Source organism: Rhinolophus hipposideros, assembly GCF_964194185.1.
Source record: "Rhinolophus hipposideros genome assembly, chromosome: X".
Classification (NCBI taxonomy): Eukaryota; Metazoa; Chordata; class Mammalia; order Chiroptera; family Rhinolophidae; genus Rhinolophus; species Rhinolophus hipposideros.
In genome coordinates this window covers 103,385,063-103,411,407 of record NC_138046.1, presented here as the reverse complement: position 1 = coordinate 103,411,407, position 26,345 = coordinate 103,385,063, and the positions used below count along the sequence as shown (strand labels likewise).

Sequence of the window (26,345 nt, the reverse complement as noted above, 5' to 3'; positions counted from 1 at the left end):
TCTTGCAAAAACAACAACAAAAAAAATAACTTTCTTTATCTACCAGTATCTTTTCCATCTCCCAGGTGTCATTCCTTTTTAACGACAGATGTTATAAAAGCGGCCTGTGTCATGACATATACTGACTTCTTTCAGAGTTTAAGCTGTAGAAAGAGAATGGAGTCTCCCTCTCCTTGAAAACGCCATTGCCCATTGTTGCCCCCAACTCATTGTCAACACATTGACACCAAATTCATGGATCAAAGAGGGAGATAAAAATGAGCATCTTGGAAGCTGGGGTGCAAACTTGGGTGGGAAGACCTTATAAATAAAAATAAATCCTTTTCTACTCCTAGACATCTGCTTCTCTATTTCATCCTTTCACTTATTATGTATTTATGTGTAAATGTTAGATGAGTCTTTTCTTTCTTTCTTTATACTCTATGGCAAACTCTGATGTTTAAAAGCTCAGACTCTGGAGCCACCCTCCCGGTGTTCAGATCTTGGATCTGCCACTGACTAAGTGACCCTCTCTGTGCCTGACTTGTTTCAAATGCAAACAGAGGATAATAATAGAATCAATCTTTTAGGGCTGCTGAGAGCATTAAATGGGTCAAGAACTATAAAGTGCCTATGATATTGCCTGGTATGTGATGTACATGTGTTAGTTCCTATTATTTATTATTATTATTATATTATTATTATTTCATATTAAGTGCAGATTTTTCCAAGAGTGCTTTAAATGAATACATTTCAGTTTTATTTTTTTCTCATCATAGAAGTAAATATGCCATATGTCAAAGGTTTGGACAATTTAGAAGAACTACAAAGGAGAAAAAAGGTCTCCCCTCTGTTGTCGTACAGCCTAGAGGTAATAACTACTCCCATTGCTTAGTGCATTCCCACATAACTGTTATGAAGCCCATTCGTCTTCTTCTACCTCCCTCTACTACCACCCTTCCTCCTCTAAACATAGAAGAAAGCACAACATATTTTTATAAAAAGACATCAATTAGGAAAAGCAACTGATTAGATAGAAAGCAGGTAGCCTGACGTCCACTCCCTATACTTCCTGTCATTTAGGTGACATGGAGCATTTCACTTACTGTCTCTGCTCTTTGTCCCCACAATGAACTACTGTAAAATGGGTATAGCAAGAGCTTCACTCTACCCTCTTTATAACAACGCTGAGATATATCCATTAGCTAGCTTCTCAAGAAGGAAGCTGACACACAGGAAGAGGCAACGCATGAAATAGGTGCATATACAACAGCTAAAGGCTTACCCGACAGAGGATGTGGTAACAAAACCTGAGAGGAAGCAACAGACAAAAAGTAGCTATAATGTCTCCTTAGCTGTGGGAGCTATGGGGAGGTCTCCTCTACATTGTTAATTATAATGCATTATGATATTTAAAGAATGTGCTCTGTTATGCGTTTAGAATAATGCCAATGACAGAATTCCATGATAAACATAAGCTTAATTTTATCCCTTTTTCCATAACCTAGTGATAAGCCAAGAAAGAACTGTATGAAATTAGGATAGCTGTGTTCTTCATTTAAATTCATTCTAATGTCTTAATAAGCAGCTCTCCCCTGGTTATAAAACATAACCACTTTAATCTAATCTGAACCCTCAAGTATCATCTCCATACCAAGCAAATGAAAGATTCATTTATTTAAAGTAAAATGAATTATTTTGAAATTGGGTGATTTACATAAACATGAGATATTAACTACTTGTGCTGAAAAATGAGGGAAAATTTTGCCATATTAATTCATTTCTGGCTTTTTTGCCCCTGATCTTTTCCTACCTAATGTTGAGAGACTTTTTCCGCAGTTCACTCCACTTGAAGTTCATGTTATCCAAACGTCTTTGTAACAGGACTGCATCGTCAGAACCTTCCAGGGATCTCAGGATTTTTTGGCCATTTTCATCTAGGTTGTGATAGATATCTGTGTGAGCTTCGATTTCTCCTTGGAGATCCTATAGGACAGGAGGGAGAAGAACACGTATAGAATTACTAAACAAAAGAGACCAGCTACAAATATGAATTTGAAGAACTGTGAAAAATAAACTATCAGTTCAAAAGACATTTCAAATGTTTGCATGTGATATGACTTTATATTACATTTATAATTATAAAAAACAAAAGACAATTTTGTTTTAAGGTATATCACTAAATAAATGGTAGCTATTAAAAAAAGACATTTCATTTGGGCCAATTAACAGAAAGATGTACCTCCAATTCACTTTTCTTAGTGTGTGATCTCTTCATGTGATGTAGATTGAAAATGGGCATCTTATTAGGTATAATAAATTCATTCCTTGACATTATGAATTGGAATATAATATACCAGGGGTGCCAAAAAAATGTTTACAAGTGAACACTTTGGTCAATGTTGCTCAAGCAGTAGTTCGCTGTCATCAGAAGTGTCTGGACGCTGATGGGAACCATTTTGAGCACCTCTTGTCATTGCAGAAGTCAACGTGACTTATATTCACCTTTGTTATCAGTATATATTGAATATTATAATTTTAATACAGTTTTCCTTTCTTAAAATGTGTATACATTTTTTTGGCACCCTCTGTACTTATAACTTTACAAATTTCATAAGTTATATCTTCTAGCACACGGACAGAATATATGGTCTTTTGAAAGTGATATGAAATATAATTCCACGATAAAGTACACTCCAGTGCCAATCATTTCATTAAACTATGGGTCAAGTCATATTTTCCATGAGCATCATAACCTGTAGAGTTGACTCTGACCATAGAAGCATGGAGAGGCTAATAAGCAAGGTTGTATGTGGTCCCTGGTATCAGCAAATTAACAAGATTTTATCAGAGGAGAGAATCTTCTTGAAAATACACGTTAAGTTCACCTTGGTATTACAGCATCATCCATTTATTACAGCATCAGACATTTATTAGTAAGATTTACCATTTAAAATACCATCATATTTTTAGGCTTGACAGGTGGAAAGTCCATAGGACCTTCACAAGAGTTATGATAAGGCGCTATGCATTGAACCTCATTTGTATATACACAGATCAAGAAAATTATCATAGTAGAAGAGTCTGACCTTTACATGGTATGTCTTCCTGTGTAACATTTTCAGCTTGAACCGGGGACTACAGCACCGATCCTGTTGCATAGCAATCCTGAGAAAACCCAGCGACTGAAAGAGCCCTGCTTTAAAATGCCAACTTTGCTTACATTCTGTTGACAGAATGAATTTCAGAGCACAGGCCTCACCAGTCAATAATAATAAACAGTCACTTTGTATTCCCTACTAAACGGTAGCCAGGCCTGTGGATGTGGGAGGGACCTCAAAGAGAGGAGGCCTGGAATATGCAACTGACAGTTTATATTACACAGCCAACTTTTCTTATCATTTTGCCATTATGAGCCAGAGACATTATAAATTCATTTTATATATGTGTTTCCCTCCTTGTTCCCAGCAGAACAGTCAAAGCCAGAAGAACATTCCTTAGAGAGCTGCCGGGTACCAGCATTCCTTTCTGCCTACACAATGAATGGAGGCTTTGTACATTATCTGACTTGCATTTAGAGATTTGTATGCTTCTGTTCAACAAGTTAAAAAATTCATCCTGAAGCTCCAAACAATGGGATTGACCAGTGTAACTAGAAGGTTTTTTTTCCCCCTTCTTTCTAAAATTGAATTAAATTACTCTTCTAAAGTGAGAGGGGAAAGTGGCAGCAATAACATGTTAGAAATTCTGAAGAACTGGCCTGGGTTTTCAGTCACAGCCTCTTAGATGCAGAATTTTGAACATTGCAGAGGTAAGGTAGATGGACAAGGAATGTCTCCTGTCACTATTTTTGGCAGCCAAAGTATCCCTGATGGACCCTAAAGAGAATTCCGTCCCATTTTCTTTGACTGGAAGACAGGAGGGAGAATATGGATAGAACCACATCTGAAGTTGAAAGAAGGGAAATACTAAAGCAGATCGAATAGCATGTATCTCTAGTCCATAAAAACAATGCTCTGGGAAGAAACAATTGTTAAGGGAAAAGAACGTAGACAGACAATACTACTGATTTTGATTTAAAAAATTTGCCCACATGGATTGATTTATTCTGAATAAAACATGGAATCCTGACTACCCTTTTCACTTCTCATTGTGAGATTGGGCATCCGGGATGACCTATGAGCAAAAACTGTTTGCACTGAGAAAGTCTCCTTACTACGAAACATCTCTGCTGCCAGAAAAAGAAATTCTCCCATCAGCGATTTGCTCCGTTGTCTATAAGAGCCACATGAACATTATGCTAAGTAATGACTTGACACTTCAGCATAAGCGTAATAGTTTGGCCATGTTCCTTTGGGCTGGCATGCTACAGGACTAAGGTAGGTTGCTCTGAAATGGAGGTGAGTATCGGTGAGGAACCCGAGGCTTTTTCAGGAGGTTGGCATGCTGTGGTGGAGTGTTTTCGGTATAAATAGGCAGCATGAATCCTAGGTGGGGAGGAGACATCGAAAGGGAAGGCAGGAAGGAACACATTCTCATTTGCATAAAACTACCATCATGACATTTAATTTAAGATTAACCTCAGGCACAGGGGCCACTGAAAAGCAGGATGTTGAGATAGAGAATCAAAGGGAATTCTTAGAGGACAGCCAATCTGAACAGAAAGTAATTTTCACAGATATTTTTAAGTAGTTTTAGTTCACTTCTGACTTAACTAGGAAAGATCACTCAGGCCTTAGTCACTACATTCAGTGTATGCTCTTAATTTTTCTCTTCTTTTTGTGATTGTATTCTTCAGAAAGAACAATAACTAATGAATAGAAAAAAGAAATTTGCTGCATAACAACAGAAAAAAATAGCAGTAGCATATACCGGGGGTGCCAAAAAAATGTATACACATGACTTGTATTCATCTTTTGTTATCAGTATATATTGAGTATTACAATTTTAATACAGTTTTTTTCCTTTCTTAAAATATGTATACATTTTTTTGGCACCCTCTGTATAACAGTTACCATATACCAGACATTGTCCAAAGAACTGTATATACATAAGCTCATTGAATCCTGTCAGTAACCCTCTAGCGTAGTCATTATTTTTATTTTCATTTTATGTATAAGACAGTGAAATTACAGAGAGATTAAGTAAAAATGCCCAAGGTCAACAGCTAATAAACTATGTGGTCAGATGTCAAACCCAGGCCATTGAACGCTAAGGAGTATGCTCTTAACCACTAGGCAATATTACCTCTGAGGTTTTCCTACTAATTTTTAAATTTTTCCTAGTAACTTTTCCAATTAATAATACTGCCTAAATTTCAGCAAATCTAGCATTGCCATTAGACAATGCAGACTCATGTTTTCACTACTCAAAGAGTAATTTTATGGTCTTATTAATATGGAGACTGTTAAACAGATCTGAAGCAGTGGACATAGATATATCCAACACAACGAGAGACAACACAACATAATTGAGAAAATGGGCGCAAATGGAAAAATAATATGTAGCCCCTCCCCCCAAAGAAACATCTAGCGTAAAGTTCTGTGCAATTATGGGGCAAATTTCACCTGTGAACATCAAGAAAGCTCAGATAGGAGTAATGTGTTCATAGTGTAGTCGTTTTAGGAGTAGGGTTTTAGGGTTTTGAAAAATCCTGCAGGGCTTTTTCAAATCTCACACTGCCTTCTTTTCTAAGTCTAGCTTATTTCTGCTGTAAGTCCCCTTTCTCAGCCTCCAGGGAAAACAAATGGGACCTGAAACTAACAGTAGAAAAAAAACTCCAAAACAACAACTAATGGGAAAGTGCAGTTAAATAGACATAGTTTGAGTCTCCCCCTTCTCTTTCCTTTATTAGCTGTGTAAGTTAAAAACTCTTTAACTTCTTTGGCTTCACTAAATATTAAATAATAATACCTACCTGCTGGGTTGTTTTAAATATTACATGGAATAATGTTTATAAAATACTTTGAACAGCATCCAGAACACAACAGGCTTTTAATAAGTAATAGCTAACGTAAGGGTTTCTATGATAAGAGAATGAATGTGGAAATCAAGTCAGAAAACTAGACTTCATGAAGTCAGGGGATTTGCTTTGAGCCTTGAAGGATGGATAGGATTGAGAGAGGTGGAGGCAAGAGGGCATTCCAAGCAGGAAGAATACCATGGAAATGGCAGAAAGGTGGGAATGAGTTTGGTTTGTGAGCAGGGACAATGAATTATACAACCTGGTTGGAATGGACAATGAGCATTAGGGAGAAATAGAATATAGTCCAGGTCCTTAAATTAAGTTGAATATAGGTCTTGTTTTAAGAAGCCATCGAGAGTGAAAGTTTATAAAGAAAAGTAAAGGACAAATACAAGATTATTAAATATTAAATTTGTACTATTTCATTCAACAAGTAGAGTGATCCATGGTGTCCATAAATAATAAGACAGCTGGGGAAGGATATGAAAAGTTACAGAACTTTTGTTAGAAGGAAAATAAAGAAGGAAAATGCCAGGAATTAGTGCTACACCCTTACTTCTATTATCCAAACAAATGGTTATGATACTCTTCCAAACCATGATGAATAATAGCATCCACATATTTCTTTTCCTGTGTATATAGAATTTTGTGTCTCTAAAAAAGAACTCAGCCAATAATAACCTCCCTATCTTGAATATAGCTGAGAAGTAAGCAACAAAACAAAAAGATGCACAAAGAATAAAAATAAGTAACCAAATTTCCCTAAAAATTCATTATAGACACACCATCTGTAATTGTTTCTGAAAGCATTAGAATGTGAATAATGATAAGGCCATTAGTTCCTCTTTACTGATCATTTTTACCTAATTCAAATAAGTTTGATAGGAAAAAAAAAAGTGATGATCTGATTTCCAAGAACTTAAAAGGTCAGAAACAGAAGATCCAAAATGGAGAGAAGTTATCCTTCAGGGCTAAACAGAGAGTGGCAAGAAGTGATACCTGACAGAGAACCAGAGAGGTGTAAAAGGAGCCGTGGGCATGCATAGTTGACCAGGGTCACACAGTGTGGAAACCAACAGCTCTACATATATTATTAGCCCTTGCAGGCATCACCTAACTTGAAAGCGAAGCAAAAGAATTAATGCAAATAATGATGATCCTGAATAGCCAGAAAAAGCAGACTTATGTTCAGTAAACTATTTAAGAAGAAAGCAGTGCATGTGAAACTCTTTGAATGAATGTATCCAATGTAGTTATTCTGAAAAGGTGTTGCTGCTTTAAAGAAGTTTAAGCTTCCGGTGTACAGTGCCACGATCAGGCATCTATATCATCCCTGAGGTGGTCTCCCAAATGGGACACGTGTCCATTGGATACCCTACAAAATCTTTACAACATTATTGATTACATCACCGGAAGCTAAACAATAATGAATGCCAACTATAATTTTATATATATAATGTGATGGCTCGGTGCGATGTCGGAGGGACAGTGGATGGGGGGATGGGGGGAGGGGGATCCACAGTGTGAGGGATATAAATGATGAACATCTAAGTATTACCTTGTCTTGTGCACCTGAAACTAATAAAAAGAAAAAAAAAGAGGTTTAAGCAAATAAAAACAAGCATACAAAAGTCAAACTCCCTTGGCTTGGTTATCCAAAAGGACTTGTTAACGATGGGCTCTAAATACTTGAGGTTTTGGAGTACACACACACACACACACACACACACACACTTCATTACAAAAACAGAAATTGAGAGTAAATCTTTAGAAATGTTTATAGCCGTCCAAAAATAAAAGGCATGGGCTTGCATATTGCATGTCTGGCTTTTGTTATTTTTTTAAAGTACTTCATTTTTATTGCATGTTACAAAAGTATCAGTCTGTAAGGACTGGCAATTATAACTAGCAAAACAACACAGAATTATCCTCCCCAATGAATTTTTTGAGAATCAGGCATATAGAGGAATTGGACCCACAATCCTGACCTTACAAGGACTGTAATCTAAGCACCAGAGGTTTCCGACTTGTTCAGGAAATGTAGTTGGCTACAGATTCATGGTGGGTGTGCCTGTTTTTGTTTTTTTCCCATTTTACATGCGGCCATTGCAATACTTTTAAAAGTAGCAGAGTTGTCATCCCAAGAGAAACAAGAGTTAATCTGAGGACTGCCATTTGGCTTGGAGCCTGGTTGCTCTAGGTAGATAAGGAGTGTGTTTTCAGGTCCACTGCATCGCAATGCATCTTAAGCGAGCAGCTATGGATTTAGGAGTCCATAGACTTTGCTTTAAAAATGGCTGTTATTAAGCCCCTCAGAGACTATTATCCTGCAGGGTTTGTTGTCTTTGCTTTCATATCTCATTCGAAAATTCTCACACTTAAGCACTAGAACAGTGGAGAGAAGGGATATGCTCTCCTGCTTCAGTACATTCCCGGGCGCAAAGCTTTATTTCAAAAATCTAATCTTTAAAAATGCCTGGCCTAGGGTGGATTACCCCAGAGGAAACTGAGCAAAATCCCATTTGTCAGACCGCCTTAAGCAATCCCAAACTCTAGTAACACGTTGATGCTTTCTCTCCTTGTCTGACCCTCCAGTTTATTCTATTCTTAGAATTACTTTTGAAAATTGAGTTCATTTCAGATATACTAGGTTGGAGGTGCGGTAAGTATCTTTTTTCTTCTGCATCTTGTTTTTCCTAGTTTCTTTTTCCTCTGTCACAATGCAAAAATGTTCTGCATATTTATTAACACAGAAACATGCACTACGTGCCTATCGTATGTCCAAGATTTCATTAGAACTTATGGGAATACATATGATATAAAAAGAGATGTAGTTCCAGCCCTTAAGTTAATTCCTCCCTCCCTCCCTGCCTTCCTTCCTCCCACAAATATTTAATATATTATCAATTAGGTCTGTAATGGTGAAAAAAACAGACTTCTAACCTCTTGATGTTTGCACCATAATAAACTAAACAGAGAGAAATAGGATAGACGGGAGAAATATGGTAAACAGATAAACAAGTGTTCAATAAAGTAAGAAGATGCTTTGACGGCAACACATGGTTGGCTATGGTGAGAATATGGTCTACATGCGGTGGTGATGGGGTGTTCTTTGGTTATGGTGGTCAGTAACACCTATGTGAGAAGGTTCCCTGTCAGCTGAGACTTGAAGGATGAAAAGACACCAGTTATAGTAGAAAAACCCGAGGGCAAAGAATTGCTCCCAAGTGAAAAGGGGAGGCTTTGTATCAGGAAAGGTCTTGGCTAAAACTTACAGGAAAGAAATGTGGCTGGAGATGAAGTAAGAGAGGCTTCAGATATCATGGGGCCTTGAAGTCCCGTCGTAAGGAGTTTGACTTTTATTTCAAGCGCAGTAAAGTAATAGAAACTTTAAAAGCAGGATAGCGACATGATCTGATTTAGGCTTTCCATAAATCACTATATCGCTATGTGGAGATGAAAGAAGGCAGGAGAGGAAACAGGAAGACCACTTAGAGGCCAGGCCCTCTAATCCAGGCGAGAGATAATGAGGCCTGGACTCAGGCAATTGGAGAAGGCAAGAAGTAGACTGATGTGATATGAGATATAATTTGGGTGTTAGATTTCTGATACACAGTAATGGATTAGATGATGAGAATAAAGGAGAAGGATAACACCGAATTTTTAACTTGAACAACAGATGGATGGATAGCAGTGTCATTTACTGAGATCTTGCAAACTGGGGGAAAAGTCAGTTTGGTGTTATATTTTCAACCTGTTATGCTTTAAAATGACTATGAGGCATTAAAGTGGAGATTTCAAATACCTGTGAGAAACTCAGAGGGGAGTTCTGGGCTGGCTTTATGAATTTGGGATTATTCAGTGTACTGATACTAAGACCAGGAGAATGGGTAAGCAGACTTAAGGAGAAAGAGAAGAGGGAAAAGGAAAAGGGCACTGGGAGCAACTCTTGAAGACCACCAGCCTTCAGAGGTCAGGTAGGGGTAGACAACCTGGCAGAGAAGACAGAAAACAAGCAGCCAAAGAGGCAGGAGGAAAACTAAGAAATGACGGTGCCATGGTAGCCAAGAGTGGGGAGAGGGTTTAAAAAGGAGGGTGTGGCCAACTGGTGAAACAGTGCTGAGGGGTCAGTTACATGAGGACAGAACATTGTCTAATGCATTTGGCAATAAGGAAGGCCACTGGTCACCTTGATGAGAACAGTTTCAGAGGAGACGTGGAAGTAATGTAAGATTTCAGGAGGTTGAACAAACAGCACTATTGAAAAGCTTAGATGAGAAATAGGGCAGCAAGGGAAGGGGGATGAGGGATCCAAGGAGGATTTGGGGATGACTTTTTTTAAGGTTTGTTTGATGTTTAGAGCTTATACTTGAGGTGGGGGGGGGTCTGATTTGAAGCAGTTGAGGAAGAATTACGAATGTCCACATAACTAAACAGTACATAAAGGTATGAGTAAGTCTTCAAGTCTGGAGAGGGTGGGAGTAATTAACATACGCGTAGATTGGCATAAAGCATAGCACATAGTGGGAAGAGCCCAGCCTTTCTGTCATAAGATTTGTTTAGATTCTAACTTCCCCCACTTACTAGCTTTGTGATGATCTTGGGTAAATTACAAAATATTTCAAAGACTGTTTTTTTTTTCAATCGATACGTAGGGCTAATAACACCTACCTTATAAGTTTTTGGCCAAGATTAGGTGAAGTGATCTGGGCAGAGCATCTAAATACCCAACCCAATGCCTGATGATTGAGGGCCTTCATTATAATTGTGTCCCTCTGGTCCACTTCTCACCTTCCTCCATGACTCCAAGCTTCCTAGCAGAGAAGGCATGGGAAGACATTTCCTAAGGAAAAGGACTACTGAACGCATAGGGAGGAGAGCCAGAGCTGCAGGGAAAAGCTAAGAGGTAGTTCTGAGAAGGGTCAACAGTGAGGTTCAAAGGATACAGAGTAGCCATTGAGAGTTCTGAATGCACCCTGGAGATTGTATCTGATCCTATAAGGATAACATTCCACTGTAGCTTCCTGTGTCCAGGCATGACATACTCAAAAAAGTGTTTGTGAATGATCACTTAGGGGGCAGTTTTCAGGGTAATTGGGAACGGGGAGAGAATGCAGGCAAGTTTAGCTGACAGACAGCACCAGCCATTCACGAACCAATAAAGTGGTGGCTCCAGGAAGAAGGAAGGAGGAGGGATCCTAACGTCATTGAGCATTCATAAATTATGGAAACAGCTGCATGTGTGACTCGGTTTTATCCTTCTCTTGCTCTACCTTTGGAAGGTAGAATTTGGCAAAGTGATAATTATTCACAAAAGCATTTTAAAGACAGGAATTTTATTTTAAGTTTAATTTCCTCAGGAGTAAGACAAACGTTATATATATATCCTGTGTTTCACACACACACACACACACACACACACACACACACGCACGCACGCACACCCCTTGGTGACAAACACATTACAATGACAAGGCAAGAGCAATGACACCAAGGCTGCATACAGGCACAGGAGGATCCTACCTAAAATATACCCTATTTGGAATTCCTAAAGTATACGGGAGTGAGTTTTAAAGGACACAGAATACTGAGAAAGAGTGGACAGAGCAACATTGCATCAGAAAGCAACAAAGGAACAAGACAAACAAATAAAGAAAAACTCATAGACACAGACAATAGTTTAGTGGTTACCAGAGGGTAAGAGAGGTGGGGGGAGGGAGATGAGGGTAAGGGGGATCAAATATATGGTGATGGAAGGAGAACTGACTCTGGGTAGTGAACACACAATGGGATTTATAGATGATGTAATACAGAATTGTACACCTGAAACCTGTGTAACCTTACTAATGATTGTCACCCCAATATATTTAATTAAAAAAGTTTTAAAAAAGTTAAGATGCAGTGGATGTAGTGGGGAATGAAGGTGGATACCCATTTGGCTCAGCACTTATAAAAAAAAATGCCATGCCTTTACAATGCTGGTGTTGGAAGATAAAACAAGCCCTTAGACAGGCTGACTTTTCTTTTTTTTACTAATACATCGAAAAGCCATAAAAACCCTATATTGTGTTGCAATATTATTTCAGGTGTTTCTATACTGCTTCATTGCTTATAATTGGGTGAGTATTCCCTACATGAGGAATACTAGGAATCTTTCAAAAGATCGTAGCCAGTGGTAATCTTGAAAGGGCCTCACACTTCAACTCTAGATTGCACATTTAAATCATAAAGACAACCACGTATGAAAAGACTACAATTGAAGGTACTTTTGGTTTTGTATTATGTTTTATGTGCAGGAATCAGCCTGGTTGAAGATAACTATCCTTATCTGAGAGAGACCAGATGGGCCTTTCCAACAAGGAAACGTATTTGTTATCGCAGAGTCACGATGAGGGATGGGGGGTGGAGTGGGGAGATGAATCAGGGTAGGAAACTAATACTTACACCCCTTATAAATCCTTTACATCAACTTTATGAAGTAAGCCTTCTTATCCCACAATTGAGGAAACTACAATTGGGAGAGGTGAAATAATTTGTCTAAATCCCATAGCTGTTATGTGGCAGAAGCAGGATTAGAGCACAGATCTGTCTGAATTTATGTTCTTTTAAACTCCCCCTCCCCATTCCTCCTCTATCCCTCAAATACAAAGCAAGTAACTTCTGACTTGGGCTACCTGTAACACAACACAATCGTTAGTTCATTAAGGCACATGTGAGATATTTGCTTGGAGAAATTTACTGCGATACTCTGAAAGGAATGGCCAGGCAACTGAATTATTTTCCGGTTAGGTATTAACTTATTTATTCTCCTTAGTCACCTCAGAACTAATACTGTAATGCTTTTGATTGGCTCTAAATGAATAGAATATATTCTTTTTCTTAAAATAGGCAACTATCTTCCCATGGACCAATATACATCCAGTTATATTTATCTGTAGTTTGTCTAGCTTATGTACAGAGTTAAGAGTTAGAGAAGCTTTTATTTTCCAAATCTCTGCCACAGAACTATTTTTTTTTCCTCTAGAGAATCACTGTAGTGCAAGATTGTATATTAGACACAAGCAATTAGTTGATGTCTAGTCTCATCTTATCCCAACAGCAATATGTAAGAAGGCAAGAACATATGGCAAAGTGCCATAATTATTTTTGATAATACACTAGAAATCATCACAGCCATGTAGCTAATTTCCTCTGGTTTGCTTTAATTATGAATGTTGTAAATGCAGAACAACAACTTTATTCCATCCCCTACTCCACCAAATAAAACCCTCAGTATCTTTTTAAATTAAATTTATTGGGGTGGCATTGGTTGGTAAAATTATATAGGTTTCAAGTGTACATTTCTACAATACACCATCTTTATATTGCATTGTGTGTTCACCACCCAAAGTCACATCTCCTTCCATCAACATATATATGACTCCCTTTTCCCTCTTCTACCACCACCCTCTCCACTTACCCTCTGGTAACCACTAAAATGTTACCTGTGTCTATGAGTTTTTGTTTGTTTATCTTGTTCCTTTGTTGTTTTCAGTTTTATATCCCACATATGAGTGAAATCGTATGGTTCTTGACTTTTTCCTGACTCATTTTGCTTAGCATGATAATCTCAAGATCCATCCAAGTTGTCGCAAATGGCAGTATTTCATCTTTTCTTATGGCTGAGTAATACTCCATTGTATATATGTACCACATCTTCTTGACACAACCACAAAACAACCCTACAACTGAGGCAACTGTTTAGAACAGGTTACCAATATAACAAATCTAAGATGTTTCTATAATTTTTCACTTTAAATATCAGGACAATTTCCAAATAATTTACAAACAGGCACAATTATATTTATTTGCGGGTAAATTTATTTGTGCTAAAGCTTAAAAATTACCTTTAAAATGAATTCTAGGTATCCATAGTTTGAATGTTAAAGAAGGTTCTAGTATCATAATGTTAACTAAAGTCCCGCTGACATAATTGGGTCTGATTCCCTAGTGTTCTTTGGTGAGTTGATTTTTGTCTACTACCAAGTAGAGCAAATTACTTCTTCTGAGTGTAATGATTTTTTGTTTGTTTTGTTTTTGTGCCTATGGAGTTACCTCACCCTATTCCACTTTTCTTCTCTCATGGAATAGGATGGGTGGTGAAGGGGACAAAACAAAGTTACTCTTTTTTCAATGGATGAGGAAAAGGAAGAAGAAGGAATATCCCTCTGTACATTCATACAAAGGTAGGTAACACTGACACATCTGCCAAAGGAAACATGACATAAATGCAGCTGGCTAAATAGTAAGGGATATTTCTTCATTTCTAGAACCCACTGTACTAAGGCCAGAAACCCAATCACGAGTTTTCCATCGTATATCTACTATTCCTTTTCAAAGCATTCCGTTCAGTTCAGAACATCGTAGAGATCCTGGGCCATCTTGCTGAAGCAGACCCAGGGAATTCTTGTCCTCTGGCCAGGAGATAATGCTTCTTTCATATGAGAACATGTAGGCTTAAAAAACTGTCACTAGGAGAGTAAGCTTTGGGAAGGCTTAGGTCTTCCTTAGGTCCACAGGTCCTTAGGTCCACACCCATGAGATAAATTATGTTTTAATAAAGAGCAAGAATAGAGAAAAGGATGTCTTTATAGATTTTATATCATAAGAATTTTTACATGGGAGCTACACTGTAATACCTGTTACAGAACAGCGAAAACCTGTCTCACAGTGCGTCATGTATTGATAGTTCGTTTAGCACAGTGGTTCTCAAACTTGAGCAACCTTGAGGGTTCATGGAAACACAGACTGCTGGGCCCCAACCCTGGAGTTCATGATTCTGTGGGTCTTGGGTAGAACTCAAGACTTTGTATTTTGGGGCGGCAGGATGGCTCAGGTGGTTAGAGCACGAGCTCTCAACAACAAGATTGCTGGTTCGATTCTCACATGGGATGGTGGGCTGCGCCCCCTGCAACTAAGATTGAAAACGGTGACTGGACTTGGAGCAGGGCTGCGCCCTCCAAAACTAGGTTGAAGGACAACAACTTGACTTGGAGCTGACGGGCCCTGGAAAAACACACTGTTCCCCAATATTCCCCAATAAATAATTTAAAAAAAAGAATTTGCATTTCTAGCAAGTTCTCGAGTGGTGCCGATACTTCTCCAGGGACCTCACTTTGAGAGTATACCAGAATGTACCACTGGTCTAGCATAACGGTCCCAATATCTGGGAGGCCATGACTGCCTTTGTGAAAATGATGGCTCCTCTCCTCAGAAACCTACACAAATATTCATAAACACAAAATACAACCTATAATTTCAAGGGCTTCTGAGACCCACCATGAAGAAATACAGAGCAGTCACCTGCAGGCAGCTACCTCCATCTCCAAGAAAAGTACTGAATTAATAAACACAATGTATCTTTCAAGTACCATTTTAATGGAAAACTCTCAAGAAGAAAGACACTTTGGAAAATGCATCTTAGAATTAGTCATAGTGGTGCTAGGCACAAAATGACCAGATTTGGGGAAACGGGGCATATCAAAGAGCAGTCCTTGGGTATTACAGGGAAATTCCCCAAGGGAGTCTCTCTAATCACATTCAAGTAACCTGGACCTTTCCTTGGACCTGCCATAGGCTTGGGAAATAAAAAAAGAAGAGAGGAGTGGGTGGGTGACATGGAAGAAAAATGCATTTAGCCAGGGACCAGTGGAAGGACACAAAAGTGTGTGCCTTGGAGAAAGTGTACCTATGGCTTTAGGATCTCCAGCTGGTAGGCTGCTGAAACAGTTTAACCCTTTTGCTGTGACGGTTGGATATATCTGAATGAATATTTCCATCTGCTGACTGTGGAGGGAAACATCCAGAAAGGAAGTTTAGGAAAGCAGATGTACATGTGTCTATATTTTTGTGTTTTTCAAGAATGAGTAGCAAGAGGACATTTTATACATAAAAATAATGCCATTTATATATAAAGCACCTCGAATTGTTATTAAATGCACAACATAGTCAAAATATCAACTTTTTGGGTTTTTTTGGTACATTTTGGACACATTTTGAAAAGAAAACAACTTAAAATCACTTAACGTAGTGAAAGAGTTTAAGGTCAAAGAAAGGAAATTAAGAATGGGCTTAAAAGAAAACTTAAATTGTGGTACATAAAGATAGAGACAATCCCTGTTGCAGAGAAAAGAACAATTTTGCTTCACCCTTTACCTAAGAATCCTCCTTGTGAGCCTTCCATAACCCAGTAGCATAGATATTTTTAAATGACCCTGAAAAGAAAACAAGAGGTGTGCTTTTTTCATGAAAAGAAAGCCACTGACTCTGGGCTGTGAACACACAACATGATATACAGATAACGTATTACAGAATTGCACACTTGAAACCTATGTAACTTTACTAACCATTGTCACCTCAATAAACTTTAATTAAAAAAAGAAAGAAAGCCATCTTTCACATAAGGAACCTTAGGCCTGCTCTTGGAGTCCTCATGCACTCATGGAGTCATGCACTCATGCACTCATGGAGTCAGGAACACGAGGCAAATGTTTGATTATTATTTTGGCAACTATGAATTCAAGTGATGGCTCTGAGGTAGGGGAAAAAGGGCCTGCTGAGTTGGAGAGCAGAACTCTTCCTTCAGCTTATCGAAGAAGGAAGAGTGCTACAGGAAAAGCATCCTATAATAATCTGGGCCAAACACACCTCTGAGTCAATGAAGATGTTGTTATTGCACGTGCTGTTTTGCCTAAAGCCAGGAAAACTCTTGTCTGACGATAACAGTTTAGCTGCTGATTCATCTCCTCTGTCCTCAATTCTTCTCAGCAAACTTTTTTTTTTAAGTTTATTAGCAGTTTTACTGTATTTTATTTTGACTTTAAATTTTATTGGGTCTCATCACGGGTACATTTACAGAGCAGTTTCCCTAATGCTAAAATCTCTTCAAGTGAGATTTAAAATGTTGGGTGTCCGATGGACATGTGTCCTGTTTGGGAGACCACCTCAGGGATGCTGTGGATGCCTGGTCATGGCATTGTACACCAGAGGCTGGACATTAATGAATGCCAACTATAATTTTATGTGTATAATGTGATGGCTCGGTGTGAGGTCGGGGTGGTGGTGGATGGGGGGAGGGGAGTTCACGGTGTGAGGGATGTAAAAATAAAATAAAATAAAATAAAACTGAAAAAAAAAAAAGAAAACAAACCTTAAAAAAACTGTAATTAAAGGGCAGATTTGACGTGGTGAAGGCGTTGTTGTGCAGTGGGCATATATCCTCATGCCACAGAGCGCTCATTCAGCTAGCCTATGGCATGACCCCAATTTCCCTCTGGTGAGATGACATGTCCTTGTTTCATGCTAATGGTTTGATCAGGAAAAAAAAAAAAAGACAAAACCGTCTCTCTCTTGGAGACAGAAGTCCACGAATATGTTAGAGTTTTTTTGCACCCTTCTCCATTCACTCTGTATCTTAGACTTCAGAGCCTGCAAGTGACTCCTTGAACACAGAGGCAAACACTGACGAACTGACAGGTAAAAGCTGAAAGGAACTGCTTGCCCCGAGAAATGGATCTCCGTAAATCCCGGGGTCTAGTCTCATGGATTTAAGTGCAGTCGCTACAAAAGCAGAAACTACAGGTTATAGATCCATGAATGGATGAATGCTTGATCCTAGAAAGCTGCCTGGTGCCTGAGAAAGCAAGAAAATATTCCTGGGGTAGTCCATTTTAAAACCTGAAACATAACTTAGGCTATTCTTTGCTAGAAAATCAATAAAAGATTTTAAGTTTTGAAATTTCCCAAGCCCCCAAATAGCTTGCTTACCTAGATTGTCTATCATAAGTATCCTCAATCATGGTATTTACCAAATGATGTGAAATGATTTTTCACTGGGCTGCTGGTTTACTTATTGATAGATAATCCTATAATATGATAAGGAAATCATGTTTTTGTTTTTTTAACACGCACGACAAATCAAATTCTTCAAAAGACCACATTTCATATGTAAGATCATAGTTAAATAACAGGTTCTGAAGCACTTAGAAGGAAATTTAGGCCTTTTAAACACCATATATTCATGATCTTCTTCATTATTTTTTATTTTTCAGTTACAGTTGACATTCAATATTATTTTATTTTTCTTTTATGTGTACAGCATAGTGGTTAGACATTTATATAATGTAAGAAGTGATCCCCCTGATTAGTCTAGTACCCACCTGGCACTATACATAGTCATTATAATATAATTGACTATATTCTCTATCTTGTACTTTACATCCCTGTGACTATTTTGTAACTATCGATTTGTACTTCTTAATCTCTTCACCAGCCCCCTAACCTCCCTTCCACCAGACAACCATGTGTTTGTCCTGCGTATCTATGAGTCAGTTTTTTTGTTTTGTTTATTTTGTTCTTTAAATTCCACATACAAGTGCGATCATACGATATTTGTCTTTCTCTGTCTGATTTATTTCACTTAGCATAATACCCTCTGGGTCTACCCATGTTGTCACAAATGGTAAGATATCTTTTGTATGGCCCAGTAATACTCCTTTGTTTGTATGTACCATTTATTCTTTATCCAGTCATCTATTGATGGGCATTTTGGTTGCTTCCATATCTTGGCAATTGTAAATAGTGCTGCAGTGAACATAAGGGTAAATATATCTTTTCAAGTTAGTGTTTTATATTTCTTTGGACAAATACCTAGAAGTGGAATTGCTGGGTCATAAGGTAGTTTGATTTTCAATTTTTTGAGTTATCTCCATACTGTTTTCCATACCAGCTGCATCAATTTGCAGCCCCACCAACAGAGCAAGAGGGTTCCCTTTTCTCAGCATCCTTGCCAGCACTTGTTGTTTATTGATTTATCGATGATGGGCTTTCTGACTGGGGTGAGGTGATATCTCATTGTGGTTTTGATTTGCATTTCTCTGATGATTAGTGATGTTCAGCATCTTCGCATATGTCTATTGGTCATCTGTATGTCCTCTTTGGAGAAATGTCTATTTAGGTCTTCTGCCCATTTTTAAATTGGATTCTTTTTTATTTTTTGGTGTTGAGTTGCATGAATTCTTTATACATTTTGGATACTAACCCCTTATCGGGTGTATCATTGGCAAGTATCTTCTCTTATTCAGTAGGTTGTCTTTTTGTTTTGTTGATGGTTTCCTTTGCTGTGTTAAGAAGTTTTCAGTTTGATATAGTCCCCTGTGTTTATTTTTGCTTTTGTTTCCCTTGCCCAAGGAGATACATCAGAAAAAATATTGCTAAGAGCAATATCAGAGGGTTTATTGTCGATGTTTGCTTCTAGGAGTGTTATGGTTTTGGGTCTTACATGTAAGTCTTTAATCCATTTTGAGTTTATTGTTGTATGTGGAGTAAGAAAGTGGCCCAGTTTCATTTTTTGCTTGTATCTGTCCAGTTTTCCTAACACCATTTCTTGAATGACTGTCTTTACCCCATTGTATATATATTCTCACCTCTCACCTCTCATTATCTTCTCTTTTAAACATATCATGATGATATTCATAGAAAAAAATGCCATATAATGTCTGAGATATATAGAGCATTGAATGTTCCACTGATTTTTTTTTCTGTGCTCTTATCTTTGTCTAAATGAAATATTTCTTTTGGTATAACACTTTGTCTATAGAATCAAATTCATCCTTGTGATTTTGGGAATTACCAAATAACTCATATGTTTAAAAATATCATACATGCATGAAATGAAATTGCATATAATTAGTCAAAATAATTGGAGTATCTTTAATTGATTAATGATGAGAATTTGTCATCAAATAGTTGCTGTGCTTTTGAGTGCAATGTTATTTTTACAGGCACAAGGGAGGCACCCTGAAAGATGACATACACCATTGAAGAGAAAATGGATCTACTGTATCTCTGAAATAAAAGCAATTTATAAATCTCCTTTATTCTATAAAACAGCTCACAAATCAATCTACAAAACTCACCTCCCTTATCAAAGATGCAATGCTACTTTCAGTTGGCTTTAATAGCAAACAATTCATGGAAAGTTTGATTTCACTATAACAATAACTTTTTTTAGCCAAGTAACCCACATCAACCTTTGGATCAAGTTTTCTGCCAAAGAATTCCCACTCACTACCAGAGATTAAAGGGTTGAAGAGACAGCAGGATTGTCTGTAGGACTGTTTGCTTATACTCAGCTGAGCTTCCACTGCTTGAATTCACTGCCATGGAAAGTCCCACAGGATAATTTGGAGAGCAGCTACCTCTATTACTTCTCCCAACATCCCACTGCTTCCAATTACCACTGATTTCCTGCTTCCAATCGGTAGCCTTGAAACTTGAACTACCCAACTGTTTTAAATGCAGAAGAGAAAATCCCGGGGAACATGGGGAACAAAAAAAGCGTTTCTGTGTTTCTGAAGAGCAGCATTCTGCTTGCACGATTGTTTTTCATCATCCTTGACTTCTCTGAGAGGCAGTATTTCTTTTCATGTCCTAGGCTGACATTTCTGCTCACTAAATAGTGAATTAGCATGGTGCAAATCCAACATTCTTCCTTTTGACATCTTTACTCATGAAATAAGTACAAGCAGTCCCTAACTTAGAAAGAGTTCTGTAACCAAAAGTCATTTGCAAGTCAATGGTTTAGAACCCAAAAGTCAAATTTCCACTGAAACAATAGATATATATGTCTTGGGCCAGCATATATACAGCTATTTGACCTTTAACAAGGACGAGCTACGTATGTCATTCTGATTTGGATTTTTGATTTGGGAAGTGTGCATCTTTGGGTGTAGAAAAGGGAGAAGTATGAAAGGGAAATATTTCCTCCTTAAATCCTGAATCTGCCCAATGCAAACAAAGCTAAGGAGATCTGAATGGGTATCTGCCTATCTCATTCTACCTCCTGGTTTCCAGTCTTTCCTATCCCTACGCTATCTCACATGCTCATAATCCTTCTCTCAAACCTGTTGAAAACCATACTCCCAGCACATAGTCTGACCACTTGCACCTTCTGTGAGATTTTTACATTTTGAAAAGAGGAAACTGAGTTAAATCAAATGAATCACAGACTGATAGGATTTCAGAGAGTGTAAGAATGCAGAGTGAAAATATTCAGATGGTAGCAAAAATGTCTGGGGCAGTGCTCACTTCAGCAGCACATATACTAAAATTGGAATGATACAGAAAAGATCAGCATGGCCCCTGCGCCAGGATGACATGCAAATTCATGACGCGTTCCATATTTTTTGAATCTGAAGAATAGGATAAATGAGCAAACTAATCAGAAACAGTCTCAGAGATATAGAGAAAAAACTGAGGGTTGCTAGATGGGAGGTGGGTGGGGATGAGGGAGAAGGTGAGGGGATTAGAAAGCATAAATTGGGGCCGGCCCGGTGGCTCAGGCGGTTAGAGCTCCGTGCTCCTAACTCTGAAGCTGCCGGTTCGATTCCCACATGGGCCAGTGGGCTCTCAACCACAAGGTTGCCGGTTCAATTCCTCGTCCCGCAAGGGATGGTGGGGAGTGCCCCCTGCAACTAAGATTGAACAGGGCACCTTGAGCTGAGCTGCCACTGAGCTCCCGGATGGCTCAGTTGGTTGGAGGGCGTCCTCTCAACCACAAGGTTGCCGGTTCGACTCCCACAAGGGATGGTGGGCTATGCCCCCTGCAACTAGCAATGGCAACTGGACCTGGAGCTGAGCTGCGCCCTCCACAACTAAGATTGAAAGGACAACAACTTGATTTGGAAAAAAAAAAAGGCCTGGAAGTACACACTGTTCCCCAATAAAGTCCTGTTCCCCTTCCCCAATAAAATCTTAAAAAAAAAAAAGCATAAATTGGTGACCACAAGATTGCCACAGGGATACGAAAGACAGTTTGGGGAATATAATCAATAATGTTGTAAAGCTTTTGTAGGGTATACGATGGACACTTGTCTTATTAGGGAGACCACTTCATGGATAGTGTCGATGCCTGACCACTGCAGTGTCCACCTGAAGCTGAATAATACTAAATGTCACCCATAATTTAATATATATATACACACATATATATATGTATATATATATATATATATATATATATATATATATAGTCACAGGATGGGGAGTACAGCATAAGGAATAGAGTCAATGGAATTGTAACAGCTATGTACAATGTCAGAGGGGTAGTAGATCAGGGGAGGGGCTTATCACTTTGTGAGGGGTGTAAATGTCTAGCTATTATATTGTTTTGTACACCTGAAACTAATAAAAAAAAGTGTCTAGGGCAGAAAGGCTTCAGCCATTCTTGGTAGGAAATCTACTTTGGTTAATACTATGGATTGGAAATTAAAAACTGCATTTGCCAGACTTCTATGCATCTAGGGTTCCAGATACGATTCGGTTTTAATAAATTAGGGTTGCTAGATAAAATAGGGGGTACCCTGTTAAATCTGAATTTCAGATAAACAATGGATTTTTTTTTTTAGTATTAAGTATGTTGCATGCATTATTTGTTGGCTAAATAATGGTAACCTTGTATCAAGTAGCTATACTTGTGAGAGATGTGGAAGGCGGAAGTGAGATATGGGTCATCTCCCTGCTCCTTTTGGCTGTTTCTGTTGGCAAGTTTAGACATAGAAGTATGATAATTCCCATATCATAGTTCCAAAATCAATTCTCTAGCTTTCTGGTTGGAAAAAAGCAGTTACTACCAGCAGGTACAAATATAGATATCCGTTTCCTGATTCCTAGTTCACAGCTAGAGTATGTTCTTGAGTTCCTTGCTTCAATGGTACCTCAGAGATGGTAGTTCCCTAGTGGATCAGTTCTATCTGGCTTTAGAAGTCAATCCTGGAAGCTAAGTCTAAAATCTGCAACTCCAGCCTTTCCCAAGATTTAGTATGCATTTAATCCTCTGCTTGAAATATTCTCTGATTATCATACCTACAATAATTTCTCTTTTCTGCACTGAACTCTGACTGCTATATCGACATTCAGGGTCAGCTTCTCTTTTTGTTCCTATCACTGGCCTATTTTCCTTTAGCCATTGAAAAATCTACAAACAATACAACTCTATGGTTTTCTCAACATGACTCTTAGTCACAGCCATGAGTTATCCTAGCAAAGGAGAGTAGGAAGTCACGAAGGTAAAGGGGTTCGACTGTGTTTCCCCTAAAATAAGACCTAGCCAGACAATAAGCTCTAATGTGTCTTTTGGAGCAAAAATTAATATAAGACCTGGTATCTTATTGTTATATTATTTATATTATATTTTATAATATTTATATTATATATTATATTATATTATATCACATTACATTATATTATATTATATAAGACCTGATCTTATATTACAGTAAAATAAGACAGGGTCTTATATTAATTGTTGCTCCAAAAGACACATTAGAGCTGATTGTCTGGCTAGGCCTTATTTCTGGGAAAACATGGTACCTCTGAACTTACGTCTTGTTTTCTTTCTAAAGAAAATACTTTACAAGATACTTAAGGTTGTGGCAACACATTAAAATACCCAAACATTATGTTGTCATCCCTTACAAAAATTTCACTATTATTTTCCTTATCTCTTTTGTTCCTCATATCTAGATGTCAAATTTTCACTGACAATACATTTGATGCCTAGGGAAGAGATCTGATTCAACAGTTTTGTAACATGATGTCCTGTTAATTAAAACATGATACACTGCCATTCAAGCTCCCCTCCTCCCCCGCCAAAAGCCCAGAAGTGGAATATCATAAACTTGATTTATATATAAAGTCATGGGGAGGGGTGAAAGAATACTAAGGAAAGACAGTATGATTTCAGGCCTGGCTTGCACGTGTTCAGGTGAACTCTGGAGAGCAGAGCTTACCTCTCTGCTGTCAGTACCTGGCACAGTGCTGAGCACATACCAGGCACTCAGTAAACTAAGCTGATTTTTAAAAATCATTTAGCTGCATTCACCTACTCTGCCTCTATCTCACACACAATTTAATTTCCTAAAAGGACCAAGTTCTAATATCAGGAGATATACAAGGTCTGACAATTAAGTTCATGAACTTGTTGCAGTGATGTTGCTAACCTTTTTTTGACATCGGAGGGATTATTCATTATGAATTTGTACCAACTGGACAAGCAGTTAACCAAGTTTACTATTTGGAAGTGCTGAATAGGCTGCATGTAAAAGTTAGGAAAACAACCTGAACTTTCCACCAACAATTCATGGCTCTTGCATCACGACAATGCACCAGCTCACACGGCACTGTCTGTGAGGGAGTTTTTAGCCAGTCAACAAATAACTGTATAGGAACACCCTCCCTACTCACCTGATCTGGCCCCCAGTGACTTCTTCGTTTACCCCAAGACAAGGAAATATTGAAAGGAAGACATTTTGATGACATTCAGGACATCAAGGGTAATACAATGAAAGCTCTGATGGCCATTCCAGAAAAAGAGTTCCAGAATTGGTTTGAAGGGTGAACTAGGTACTGGCATTGGTGCATAGCTTCCCAAGGGGAGTACTTAGAAGGTGACATAGTGATATTCAGCAACGAGGTATGTAGCACTTGTTCTAGGATGAGTTTGCGAACTTAATTGTCCGACCTTGTAGCCGTGGCAAGCAATGACTATCTCTAGTGGTCAAGGTTTTCTACTCTTCAATCTATGTAATTAGGATGACCCTATAGCTTACAGTCCAAATACCCACACTTTTGAAAGTATATAGGGGTGCTATTAATACTTACACGAGAACAACAGGCATACACTTGGATTGTCCCGAGCAAATCAGGATGAATAAACCTATAGCAATTAATCAAGTGGGGAAAAAAAGTCCTGACTGAGTCCTTATGTTTCCTCATTATCAGCTGAGGAAGCCTTTCTTCCTATTCATTCTCTCCAAGTAACGAAAGGTCTGTGGCATGACGTCTCCTTCCTGCCTGGGGTCCACGGAGGGCCATAAACTGATCACTGCACCTGTTTCTTCTATTCAGAAAATGACAAGCAGAGAAAAGCCAGAGGTTCACACCGCTGTGTGTGCTCCCAGGTGCCTTCTCATCGTGGGGAGTAAACACCTTCCGTTCTGTGTACTATGGGAAGGGAAATAAAAAGAGGGCCAATAACAAAATGCCCTTCAAAGAAAACATTTTGTGAGCCTGTGTGTAACAGAGATAAGAACTAGGACACTGTCAAGAGAATAGTCCTAGAATAGCTGCTTGAAAGATTTTTTTTAAAGAAGGGAATGTAAGTGAATGTTGCTACAATATCTATTGTGTATCCCCTGCCATATTCCTCTCAGCAACTGAAGACCAACGTTTCTGCATTTGCCAGCAATGCAAGCTGGAAAGAATCCACTTTCTTGAAATTTACTTTAAATTCTCCTTTAGGGAGAAGTAATTTATTCTGTATGTATTTCATACCTACCTGACATTTAATACCAAGTTTATGTTTATAACAAGGGCTTTGTGGGGCTCCTAGGCCAATCTAAAGTTCCATCCACGACATTTCTAATCCTATCAAAGGAAAACAGGGACATAAGAAAGAAAAGAAAATAACAACACAAGAACATGAACAATAAAATTCAGGATTTTGAGTCTGAAGTCATGGATTAAGAACTGGTTTAAATCTCAAATCCTTAATCATAGAATTTCAAAGAGAAATGGCAAGTTATACACATCGGCCTTTTCCTTTTGATGAAAAGCAGAAAAAAGCCACTGGAATGGAACTCTCCCACTAGTCTGGTTGCTCCTGGGGGCAGGAACCATATCTGCCTTGCTTATTGCTGTATCTCCAGCTTCTAGGCTGCTAGTCGGTATATGCAGTTGCTTTTGTTTTCTATATAGAGTTATAGAAATGATAGGATAAATTAATGAATTGATCAGTTACGAAAAAAGCCAAGTAACTGTAGAACATCAAAGAGGGTGAATAAATAGTCAAGGAGTCGGTAACCTTGGCATGAATGTAATGGATGGTAGGTAACCTCAGTATGTAACTAGATAATGGAGCACTGGTTTCTCTTCATAGCAGTCCAGTTTTCTGTATGATTGTTTTAACTACATTTTCTCTCCAATTTTCCAACTCACAGCAGTTCTCTTCACTTCCCCTAGTATGATGGTAGGGTTTTCATATGCTGTTGTCTATTCATCCATCCATCTATCCATCCATCCATCCATCCATCCATCCATCCATCCATCCATCCACCCACCCATCTATCCACCACAAATAACTGAGCAGGCACAAGGTGTCTGGCACTGTGTCAAGCACCAGGGATGAACATGACCGACATGGTCCCCACCTGGGCTAAAGTTTTCTCTTTTAAAAGAATAATATCATGGCTTAACCCCGGCACTCTGAACACAAAGCACTGTGAAAGTTGGACAGCTCTAACACAATGGACATTGCAGTACATCATGAACTAGCCTTTTGACAGAAAGGGTAAAACTTTGTACA

General features: G+C 38.4%; 1 protein-coding gene across 1 annotated transcript in view; it reads right to left on the bottom strand.

Annotated features, from left to right (window-relative positions):
- The window catches only part of DMD (dystrophin), a 2,022,175-nt gene that overhangs the window by 390,452 nt on the left and 1,605,378 nt on the right, over nucleotides 1-26,345 (bottom strand). Inside the window, exon 56 of the mRNA XM_081043053.1 lies at nucleotides 1,793-1,965. Coding sequence (XP_080899179.1) covers nucleotides 1,793-1,965 — 173 coding nt within the window. The remainder of the gene's footprint in view (nucleotides 1-1,792; nucleotides 1,966-26,345) is intronic.